Genomic DNA, 12,691 nt, shown 5'->3' on the forward strand with positions numbered 1-12,691 from the left:
CTACTGCATGGTTAAATTTACCCTTACTGGATATGTTGCCGGATTGATGCTGCGTTCAATCATTTAGTTTGCATTAAATGTACCTAATGGGTAGGGTCACACGTAACGGATCCGCAGTGTATTTTACACTGTGGATCCGCCGGTTACTTGACCCATAGTGTGCCTCCAGCTGTTGCTAAACGCCCCACCCCCGCCTTGCCGTGCCCTCTGGCCTGTTCGCTGTGACAACCTGCTGCTCCGAGCAGCCACACAGGGGCCTGCGAGTTGCCAAGTGCACTCGCAGTGCACTCAGATATTGCGGCAGTGTACACTGCGCATGTGCGCGATGACTCGCAGACCTGTGTGTCTGCTCAGAGCAGTGGATTGCCGTTGCGAGCAGGCCATGGGTCGGGGCAACAGCTGGAGGCACACTATGGATCGGTCACCGGTGGATCTTCAGCTTAAAGTACCGCGGATCCGCTTTGGGTACATTCACATGTGCGTAATTTTGCTGCAGATCTGCAGCATTGACTTCAATGAGGAGCAAAATCTACTACAGCAAATCTGCTGCAGATCTGCAGCAAAAATATGCACATGTGAACAAACCCTAAACCTGTAAATACGTGTCATACAGTTACCAAATACCAGTATAAAAGGAGCAAGAACTTTCACCTTACATTTTACTATCATACTGTCCTCTAATTTTCTCTTCAGATTTTTCTTTAACTTGGCAGGTATGTGATCTGTTGATCAAACGGGGCCCACCGGGCTTGCCGAGGTCTTAGGTCGGGCTTGCTGATCGCAAAAACTCAAGATTCCTGTGTCTTTTTACACCACTCGGTATTTGTAACCCTCTAGCCAATGTCTTTATTCCTTTAGTGCTGTCAGGAGATCACATTGCCCTACATCATAGTTGCATTTGCCTTAGAAAACTTGCGGGAATATTAGTCCACACAAAGTCAAAATCCTAGGTCCCTCTTGCCCGCAAAGAATATGCCAGTACCAATAGGAGCTGTTGAAGGTTTTATGGATATTTTGGTATTTGGCCCTCTAAATACTCCTTCAGGATTTGGGACTCTGGTTCTGAGAGGTAGTAGATACAACAATGGGTAGAGGAGCTCCTGGCAGTAGCTCAATAAGTCAGTCATACTGTTGATGGGGTGGTAGGATATCAGCATCTTTCTTCTCAAACACATGTGAATATTCCAGGTATTTTTTTTTCAGTAGGTCTAGACCTGTGGTTGTAGACATGTATATTGACAATGAGGAGAGGAGAAAGTAAGTTTGCCGTATATTCAGTCCACAGAAGGGTTGTGTTTTTTAAGCCTTGTGATACCCAGGATAACAAAAAACAAGGGTAAGGGAACCATGTCCCATAAGACCTGTTCTTGATGCAGTTTTCAATGGGCATATGGGTTGAATGGCATTTCAAGGTGACAGAACCAGTTTTTAGTGTGCTACCGTCAACCAGGTGGAGCAAAGAAGGATGTGTCTTGGTGCGTGTTGTTAGACTAAGACCTGCAGCAAGGGATAAGTCAAAGAAACAGCGGCTGGCACCTGAGTCTAAGATGGCTGTTAGCTTGGCCTTATTAATTCCCAGCTGTAAGGAGATAGAAATGACGAAATGTGAGGAAGCATTACTGTATAAACTGGCAGGATGAAATATAATATGAGGTAAGAAAGTACCTGTGGTCTTGTTGCACAATCCTTCAGGATATAAACAGGCTTGGCACATTAGAGGCACAAGTAGAGTGTTCTTCTCTTTGCCCTTTAAATTCTGATAGTGGCCCACAGACTAAGCTTATCTGCATAGGTTCGCCATGTTTGCTGGGGGAAAAACACAGGCATAGTGTCTCCAGAGGATTAAGTGCATCGCAGCAGCGGAGGTAGAGCGCATTGATTTCCTTGTGTTCTCTCGATGATGCATTTGGGTGACTAGAGGATAAGGCTCTTCAGGGTGGTAGGCATTTCAATTAGTGCTAGCTCATCCTTCAGGTAGTCATTTAAGTCTAGGCCTTACTGGTTAATCCAAATCGGTGGTCAGAGCAAGTACAACAGGTACACAGTCAGAAGAATAGCCAAAGGTCACAATCCTGGGGGTGCAATAAAAGGATATAAGATAAAGGAACAGGGAAAGTGGAATTAATAGCTTAGTGTTTCTGTACAAGGCAGCAGAATAACCCACCGATCAAGAGAACTGGCTGGGTTTTAAATCCCACAGGAGCCAAGAATTCCCCTGCTGATGAGACATCACATGTGTGGTTGGTTCTATGGGATTGCCTGCTGGTGGGTGGGTGGCTAAAGAGGGGGGGGGGGGGGGGGGGGGGAGTGTTTCTGACATTTCCCTTGCTTTACAGGTACAGATGAAGTGCTTCCAAAGAAACAAAGGTGATTCAACATATCCAAAAGAAGTTCATCTTTATTGAAGTGATGACAGCGCAGTACACCTGTGAGATTCAGCTATCGATACAACAGACGCATTTCAAGCACATGCGCGCTCTTCCTCGGTGATGTCCAATCCTACTCTCAAATTGGCTTAAAAGCCAAGTGGCTGGGCGGAATAAAAGAAAAACTTCAATTTCAAGCTACATGTGGAGAAGGGCAGGTAACAATGATAATAACAAGGCAAAAATAAATTGTATAAAAAAAACAATAATATATGTATTTATCGGCGTATTACATGCACCATTATTTTACCAAGTATATTTAAAGGGTAGCTCCCACCATCCTATTATTTTTTTTTGCTAGCCCGTTCTCCACCACTGGCCAGCCCCCCCGCCACCCCGCTACGGCACTAGCCCGGTCCCTCCTCCACCCCCTGCCCCGCATACCCCGTTCCCTCATTACACTTGCAGTTACTGCAGAGTCCGGCAGCAGGCGTGCAGGGACAGCGGCGGCAACGAGGCGGCGGCGATGTGCGGAGTGGCCTCCCAGCCAGTGGCCGGGGAGCCAATGCGCTCGCTCCCGCCTGTCTGATTGACAGGCAGGGAGCGTGTGCAGCCTAGCTTAAAAAGGACTGATTGCCACTCCAAAATCAGTCCTTTTTCAGTGGCCGGTTTTAAATGTAAATTAAACCTTTTTAATGAAAAAAATAATAATAAAAGTATATTAGAGATATGTTGTAGTACATAAGTACTACAACATATCAAAAAATAAAGTTGGTGACAGTGCCCATTTAAATAAATATAAATAACTTGAAAGCTCTAAACTTCATACCACATCATTCCTCCAACTGTGATTCCCCCCATTTGCCACATCATGCCTCCTGCTCCTCGGTGTGATCCCCCTGTGCCACATCATTCCTCACCCCTTTATCAGCCCCTGTGTCACATTCCCCCCAGCTGATCCCCTGTGCCACATAATTTCCCCTCCTCTGATTGCCCCAGTGCCTCATCATTTTCCCCCTCTGATCTCCCCTGTGCCTCATCCCCCCCACCTGTAACTCATCATTTCCCCCCTGTACTTTATCATTTGCCCTTGTGCCTCATCATTTCCTTCACCCCCGTGTCATTTTTTTTTTCATTAAAAATTTTTTTTTCTTACCTGGTGCGCTCAGACAGGCTCATGTTCAGTGCACTGATGAATGCTGTCCCCTGCCGCCTCCTCTGCACGGCGTCAGTGGCCGCAGCACCAGATGCTTGTTCAAGATCAGCAGCCCAGCTGTGGCCACTTTAGAACAGTGACCAGCGGCGGCTGCTGCGGGCCCGTATGCAACACCTGAACTGAGGACTCCAATTTCAGGTGTCGCATCGCGGCCACTTTAAATCAGTGAGCAGTGGATTTACCAGCGTATAACACGCAGGTAGGGTTTTCGCCATATATTTTAGTTTTAAAATCGGAAAGGGGACAGTACGGAATCGGACAAACCATCTACCTCTCTGTCACTTTGTCATATTACAGGAAAACAAAAAACGCCAGGCTCATAGGAAAACCTCCCGGCAGGGGGAGGGAGGGATGTGGCGGAAGAACGAAAGAAGGGGTAATAATACCCTGACTGAGAAGTCAGGTCCCCAAACCCACTTGGTTCTAAATGTATCTTCTTGAGTCCTTGAGGATGACTTCCCTTCTGTCCAAAGATTTTTTTCCACTATTACCGTATATACTCGAGTATATACGGTAATCACCTGAATATTTTTGGTACTTGGTTTCTTTATAGGTTATTAGTGGTGGTCATTGTAGTGACAATAATTTGGTTCAGGTTTGTACTGCCACTGCAGTTTTTGAGCCAAAGTCAGAAGTGGATCCATTAGGGAAGAGAAGTGTAAGTTCTTCCTTTATACTGTATGTCCTATTCCTTTTGAATACACTTCTGGCTTTGGCTCAAAAACTGCGGTGGCAGATATCCAAAAACTACCAGAAAAAAAACAAGTGGAAACTTAGCCTAATAGTTCCCCAACAAAATAGTCCCCCCCCCCCCCCCAATAGTGCCCATGCACAGTAGTTACCCCCATATAGTGCCCTTCCACAATACTTACCCCCATATAATGCCCCCACACATTACACACACATACAAACAAACAAACACATCACTGTACTAAACAGTAAGACGGTCCATGTATAGTTACTTGGTAGCTGACAGGAACATTGCACATAAGATTCATCTGGATTTCGGCTAGGGGGCGCTACTGGTATTGTAATGTAGTACTGTAGTGTTTTTCTATAAAGATTTGGCGCATTTAATGTGAATGGGAAATACAGGGTCTGTCTCTCTTAGGACGTTATACTGAGGTCCACACAACAATGTCTGTATACAGGGGCCATTGTATGGGGGAAACCAAGGCGCCAACAAAGAGCAGTGAGGCGGCTGGAATTGGTGGATGGATGTAGGCAACTGCGCCACCTGCAGACCACAGCAGCGATGCTCTACGTAGTGCAGTGTTTTGCAAACAGTTTGCCTCCAGCTGTTGCAAAACTACAACTCCCAGCCTGCCCGGAGAGCATTAGTTCTGCAACAGCTGGAGGCACACTGTTTGGAAAACACTGACGAAGTGTGTTCTGCTGTCAGCTCTCTCGCTTGACTACATGTCCCATTAGAAACTACATTTCCTAGCATCCCCCGCGCCGCTCTGCACGCATGCGTGTGTGTCCGTAGCTGTCCGCCTCACCCCGGGGCGCTGATGATAAAGGTTCCGTCCCATGGGCAGTGCGCTCGGCTTGTTGGTGTCTGTGCGGGCGCAGTGCACGGCCTGAGCGGGGATGGAGGAGGGCGCGAGGCGGAATGGCTCTGCCGGGGGCTCGGGCTCCTTTCAGCGGGAGCTAGGCCGGGGATTCGCCTATTACAATAAGCACCTGGGAAGACTGCAGCAGAACCTGCGGGACACTAAGCGCTTCTTCCGGGACATAAAGCATACGTACGGCGGGGTGCCCGGAGGACCTGACTCCGACCTGACCACCGGAGACCTCGGTAAGGCCGCTGGGGGGGGCGGAGGATGGCGCAGTTATGGAGAAACTCCTGGGGAACTACAGATCCCAGCATGACACTGCAGTTACAAGTGTCAGCACAGCGCATCTCATGGTTGTTATACTAGAGCAGGCATCTGTAGGTGCTGGGGGAACTACAGATCCCAGCATGGCAATGCAGCTACAAGTGTCAGCACAGCGCATCTCATGGTTGTTATACTAGAGCAGGCATCTGTAGGTGCTGGGGGAACTACAGATCCCAGCATGGCAATGCAGCTACAAGTGTCAGCACAGCGCATCTCATGGTTGTTATACTAGAGCAGGCATCTGTAGGTGCTGGGGGAACTACAGATCCCAGCATGGCAATGCAGCTACAAGTGTCAGCACAGCGCATCTCATGGTTGTTATACTAGAGCAGGCATCTGTAGGTGCTGGGGGAACTACAGATCCCAGCATGGCAATGCAGCTACAAGTGTCAGCACAGCGCATCTCATGGTTGTTATACTAGAGCAGGCATCTGTAGGTGCTGGGGGAACTACAGGTCCCAGCATGGCAATGCAGCTACAAGTGTCAGCACAGCGCATCTCATGGTTGTTATACTAGAGCAGGCATCTGTAGGTGCTGGGGGAACTACAGATCCCAGCATGGCAATGCAGCTACAAGTGTCAGCACAGCGCATCTCATGGTTGTTATACTAGAGCAGGCATCTGTAGGTGCTGGGGGAACTACAGATCCCAGCATGGCAATGCAGCTACAAGTGTCAGCACAGCGCATCTCATGGTTGTGATACTAGAGCAGGCGTATGTTGTACTGGGGGAACTACAGATCCCAGCATGGCAATGCAGCTACAAGTTTCAGCACAGCGCATCTCATAGTTGTTATACTAGAGCAGTCGTATGTTGTACTGGGGGAACTACAGATCCCAGCATGACACTGCAGTTACAAGTGTCAGCACAGCGCATCTCATGGTTGTGATACTAGAGCAGGCATCTGTAGGTGCTGGGGGAACTACAGATCCCAGCATGGCAATGCAGCTACAAGTGTCAGCACAGCGCATCTCATAGTTGTTATACTAGAGCAGTCGTATGTTGTACTGGGGGAACTACAGATCCCAGCATGACACTGCAGTTACAAGTGTCAGCACAGCACATCTCATGGTTGTGATACTAGAGCAGGCATCTGTAGGTGCTGGGGGAACTACAGATCCCAGCATGGCAATGCAGCTACAAGTGTCAGCACAGCGCATCTCGTGGTTGTGATTCTGGGGGAACTACAGATCCCAGCATGACACTGCAGCTTACAAGTGTCAGCACGGTGCATCTCATGGTTGTTATACTAGAGCAGGCATCTGTAGGTGCTGGGGGAACTACACATCCCAGCATGGCAATGCAGCTACAAGTGTCAGCACAGCGCATCTCATGGTTGTGATACTAGAGCAGGCGTATGTTGTACTGGGGGAACTACAGATCCCAGCATGACACTGCAGTTACAAGTGTCAGCACAGCGCATCTCATGGTTGTGATACTAGAGCAGGCATCTGTAGGTGCTGGGGGAACTACAGATCCCAGCATGGCAATGCAGCTACAAGTGTCAGCACAGCGCATCTCATAGTTGTTATACTAGAGCAGTCGTATGTTGTACTGGGGGAACTACAGATCCCAGCATGACACTGCAGCTACAAGTGTCAGCACAGCGCATCTCATGGTTGTGATACTAGAGCAGGCATCTGTAGGTGCTGGGGGATCCCAGCATGGCAATGCAGCTACAAGTGTCAGCACAGCGCATCTCGTGGTTGTGATTCTGGGGGAACTACAGATCCCAGCATGACACTGCAGCTTACAAGTGTCAGCACGGTGCATCTCATGGTTGTTATACTAGAGCAGGCATCTGTAGGTGCTGGGGGAACTACACATCCCAGCATGGCAATGCAGCTACAAGTGTCAGGACAGCGCATCTCATGGTTGTGATTCTGGGGGAACTACAGATCCCAGCATGGCAATGCAGCTACAAGTGTCAGCACGGTGCATCTCATGGTTGTTATACTAGAGCAGGTGTATGTTGTACTGGGGGAACTACAGATCCCAGCATGGAACTGCAGCTACAAGTGTCAGCATGGCGCATCTCATAGTTGTTATACTAGAGCAGGTGTATGTTGTACTGGGGGAACTACAGATCCCAGCATGGCAATGCAGCTACAAGTGTCAGCACAGCGCATCTCATGGTTGTGATACTAGAGATAGCATCTGTAGGTGCTGAGGAACTACAGATCCCAGCATGACACTGCAGCTACAAGTGTCAGCACAGCGCATCTCATGGTTGTTATACTAGAGCAGGCATCTGTAGGTGCTGGGGGAACTACAGGTCCCAGCATGGCACTGCAGCTACAAGTGTGAGCACAGCGCATCTCATTGTTGTGATACTAGAGCAAGCGTATGTTGTACTGGGGGAACTACAGATCCCAGCATGGCAATGCAGCCACAAGTGTCAGGACAGCGCATCTCATGGTTGTGATACTAGAGCAGGCATCTGTAGGTGCTGGGGGAACTACAGATCCCAGCATGGCACTGTAGCTACAAGTGACAGCGCATCTCATGGTTGTTATACTAGAGCAGGCGTATGTTGTACTTGGGGAACTACAGATCCCAGCATGGCACTGCAGCCACAAGTGTCAGCATGCATCAGTGGAAACAGAAGAAACAGAGAAACAGTTGTGACACTACAACTCCTAACATGCCTGGAGAGCTATAGGTTGGGGACCACTGGTGTAGACACTGATCAGTGTTTCCCAACCAGTGTGCCTCCAGCTGTTGAAAAACTACAACTCCCAACATGCCTGGACAGCCTTTGGCTGTCCAGGCATGCTGGGAGTTGTAGTTTTTCAACAGCTGGAGGCACACTGTTTGGGAAACACTACTATAGGGTCTCTTTCTAGCTCCTCGTTACTTTTATGGTCTCTTCTTCAGAACTTGGCTGTAGATGCAGTCCCCGGGACCACTGCTGTTTAGGTAGAGGGGGTGTAGAATGTGTGCCCTCCAGCTGGTATGCCCACTCTTCTAGGTAGTGATGATCAGTGCCAAGCGTTCCCATACACATGGATGCTCATCTTTTTAATGTCTAACAGGGAAGGGGACTGTCAGGTTCAGTTTCACAGTCCTTGTAGTTCATAGTGAGCTTTTCCTTTAGATCAGTTGGCTGTCTGGGCATGCTGGGAGTTTTGCAACATCCGTAGGGCCACAATTCAGAGACCACTGCATTAGGTAAACCGCATTATCGTCTTAAAGGATCGCTCTACTTTGGAATATCCCCTTTTTTTTTGTTTTGTGTTTGTTTTGTTTTCAGTTCCTTTCTAGACTTTTTTTTTTTTTTCTCCCTAGAAAATCCCTGCAGATTGCATGATGGGATATGTTCTATAGATACTGGATGTCCCCTTCACATACAGTGACCGAGGACTAAAACCTTTGTTGAAATGGACTGTATGCTTTTTGTAAGTAAAAATCCTATGTAGGGCCATTGTTCCATATGTCTAGTTTTGGCACCGCCAACTATACGGTATCGTCCATAGATCTGGTGCATTTGAGTCCTTAAGGCATCTGATGGGTGCAGCAGGTCCAAGTGTTTCTATCTGGGACAACCCTGGACCGCCAGATGTGAACCCAGCCTAATAGAACCCCCCCCCCAAAAACAAACCAAATGATAATGATACTTCTCACCGTGACGGTGCTGTTACCTCCCACCTCTTGTCCTGGTTCATGTAGTAGTGTTGTCTCTGCTGTGGGACATAACACCGCAGCAGAGATCGGGCAATGCAGGTCACAGTAGAAGGTTACCAGGATTTTAGGAACTCTTACTTTACTCTTGGCCAACCATTCTGCCAGCTGATGTTCCAGTAGCTCTTTGCCACCTGGTTGGGCTCTGTGAAACCTCATGTGGTATTGTTTATTCCCAGCATTCCTTACCCTTTGATGCTGTGACCAGTGTCACTTGCAATAACCTGTTGGTACCGACAGTGCAGGTGACACTGATGACAATGGTACTTACCTTGTCCCGTTCCGTGCAGGGGATCTTCGGTAATCTTCTGTTAAGCTTCAGCTCCGGGCCTGGCTTGGGGCACAGGTGGGGCTCAGTGACGTCACCGCTGCTGCTCTGTGCTGGGTCCTGCTGCTAGAGAACAGCAGCGGTGACGTCACTAAGCTCCGCCTGTGCCCCAAGCCGGGCCCGGAGCTGAAGATTACCGGAGATCCCCAGCATGGAACGGGACAAGTTCGTACCGTTGTCATCAATGTCACCTGTCGGTACCAACAGGTTAGTGCAGGTGACACTGGTGACAGATGTACATAGTGACAAATATTGGCATGACTTCTGGATAGAGAAGACCCTCCAGCTGGTATGCCTCCTCTGTTAGAAAGTGCCAAGCATGCCTCAGAGGACTTCACTGGGTTCACATATGTCTGCTGTCCGGCTCTGAGAACCCAGCGTCAACTCCCTAAAACTGATGACAAAAGTGCATCAGATAGGATCTGACACTTATTATTGTGCCTGCCAGACAGGGGAATGCAGCAAGATGTCCATGTGCGCACTCTGGCATCCAACTGGAGACGCTGGGTGAATGGGATCAGTTCTACAACCAGTTTCCCTCTGGTGCTTTTACAATGCCGGAGGCCAATGCCGCCAGATGATGCGTATGTGAAAGGGGCCTAAGGGAGTCAATTATTCTAGGCTTTAACATCTGTACAAGACTAGGCAGAAGTGTTTCTCATAATTGTTCTATGTGAAGTCCATCCTACACTCTTCCAGCCAATGTTTATCCCTGTGTCTATAGGGCAGACAGGGGTCTTTAAGACCATTGTAATTATAATTTTTTTTTTTTTTTTTATAGTAGGTGCTATGGAGGGGTATACTTTTTAGCAAAACTGTCCCTCTTCCTGTGCCCTTGAGGTTATGCAAGAGTGACTCTGAAATCTAGAGAATTCGGCATTGAGCTCCTTACTTTCATTCACTATTGTTAACCTGGAGCCTTGGTGTTGCAGGTCTGTTGTCGTAGTTCTCTGGGAGTTAGGTGGTTTCCTTCCCGGATCCAACCAGTGAGTTTTATTAAAAGGGGATGGTTGTGTGCAGATTGTTGTGCTAGTAATCTGCAACTCCAGTATGTGCAGCCTATAGATGTTCTGGGTCGCTGTGTACATATTTAGGGGAATTCATCAATACTATATGGCTGCCGCTGCGCTATGTGTAAAAAGTATTGTATTTGCGCATTAGGCCCACCGGGGACCCCAACACTATGCCGCTGTCTTCCCCGGCCGGCCTGCTACACATAGTACTGCGAGGGCATAAATATATAAAAGCGCTGTGGGAATATATATGTATATATATGTGTGTGTGTATTAGCCGTTCCGAATATAAGCCGAGGCCCCTAATTTCACCCCAAAAACCTAGGAAAAGTTATTGACTAGACTATAAGCCTAGGGTGGGATATACATCATTCTTCCCCCACCCCCCCCCCTTTCATCATCACTGCCGGTCAATCCCTTCGTCATTATCCAGACCCCCCCTTTTTGTTTTCTACTCACCTCCCCAGTTGTGGAAGGGTGAGCTGGTCCGGGCCGTCCATCTTTGGCCAACTATGCTGCAGGGACCGTCCGGTGGGGAGGGTTAGTCGTTCTGGGCTGTCCCTCTTCACCAGGAGGCCCTCTTCTCCGGGCCAGCCATGGACTAGTGACGTTGCGTTGACGACGACGATTCGCAGGGACATCTGTGCACAGCAGACGTTCGTGACGTCCCTGCGCAGTGGCGTCAATGCAGCGTCACTAGTTCGGGGCCGGCCCGAAGTGGAGAAGAGGCCCTCCCGGTGAAGATGGACAGCCTGGCCCATCCCCTCACAGCTAAGCCAGAAGCGTTTTTTGTTCACTCCAGTATAAGCCGAGGGGGTCGTTTTCAAGAACTCTGCTTATACTCGTGTGTGTGTGTGTGTGCGCGCGCGCGCGCGGGGGGGGGTGTAAATTGGTGTTTGTGTGTAAAGGACAGCAGCTGCGAATCGATCACCACTGCATAAAACTAGTCTAAAGCACTGCATGTGGTAGTTCGCTTTCAGATATGATCCATAGCAAAAGTCGCAGGAGACATTTGAAGCGACTTTTTTTTATTTTTATTTTTTTGTTGTATAGAAAAAAGCGGTCTAAAAAGCTTGATGAATTCCCCTCATAGTTACTGATCTAAGGAATGTGCCTCTATATAAGCTGATCTATAAACCTCAGGAGAGTAGTGTTACATACATCATCCATTCTATGGGCAGCAGGGCTTTATGGGGGGCCAGGATGACCTCATGTAAGACAACTAGGTAAAGGCTGCATTGTATGGACACTATAGTGTAGTTCTTTATGGCTCCTTTTTCAGTCTATTATCTTGTGATTCAGGAACACTTGATGTAAGTAGGAGTCCATAGACTTTCTTGGGGATAATCGGAATGCTATGACTGTTTAAGGAGTTCTGTTCAGGAATAAGATGTAAATTCGCTGGCTCTTATTGTTCCCAATCATGTGATCTTACCGCTGTCAGTCTGATAAAAGCTAACAAGTAGTTATGAACTGAGGCGAACGATTACTAACACTGCATTTATTTATTTATTTTTTATGAAGCTTTGTTTCCAAAAATTTCTTAAAACCTGGATTGTTTTTTTTTTTTTTTTTTTTTTTTTTTTTTTTTATTAACCCTCCACAGTAGTAACAAGGTTTTTATTTTAGCACAAGTATAAAGAGGATCACTTGGCACTGCACTGGGACAGAAGATTCTCAATCTGTGCGGTCAGTCGGTCTGCGCTAGTCACATCAGCACACGGGTGGTGGTGCTCACGCTGAGTAGTCACTGCATATACACTCATAGAAGTATGAAAGAAAGACGCAGATCACTCACCACGAGTCTAATGCTGTTTCTTTAGTCCAATCGACGTAGGTGGCTCTACATGGACGGATGTAACGGCAGGGCAGTAGGTGGTAGGGAGCCCCGTCCGAGCACCACCGTTTCACGCCCTCTGGGCATTTCCTCAGGCCCGCAAACAGCGGCATGAAACGGCACTGTCACTCCAGACGGGGCTTCCTACTGACCAGCCATTAGATCTGTCCATATATCGTGGTGAGTGATCGGTGTCTTTCATACTTCTATGAGTTAGGGATCGACATATTATCGGCCGATAATCACGATTTTGGGCATTATCGGTATCGGCAATTACCTTGCCGATAAGGCGATAATGCACCGCCTGCACTGCGACCGCCCCCCCCCCCCACCGTGATGCTGGGCGGTATACCGGTATGGATTTTTG

General features: G+C 48.2%; 1 protein-coding gene across 1 annotated transcript in view; it reads left to right on the forward strand.

The window, feature by feature from the left end:
- The first annotated feature begins 5,038 nt into the window (after nucleotides 1–5,038).
- DSTYK (dual serine/threonine and tyrosine protein kinase) overlaps nucleotides 5,039–12,691 on the forward strand; it is a 71,162-nt gene continuing 63,509 nt past the window's right edge. Inside the window, exon 1 of the mRNA XM_056558075.1 lies at nucleotides 5,039–5,383. Within this exon, the coding sequence (XP_056414050.1) occupies nucleotides 5,176–5,383 (208 nt within the window). The 5' untranslated portion in view covers nucleotides 5,039–5,175. The remainder of the gene's footprint in view (nucleotides 5,384–12,691) is intronic.

Source organism: Hyla sarda, chromosome 2 (genome assembly GCF_029499605.1).
Source record: "Hyla sarda isolate aHylSar1 chromosome 2, aHylSar1.hap1, whole genome shotgun sequence".
Classification (NCBI taxonomy): Eukaryota; Metazoa; Chordata; class Amphibia; order Anura; family Hylidae; genus Hyla; species Hyla sarda.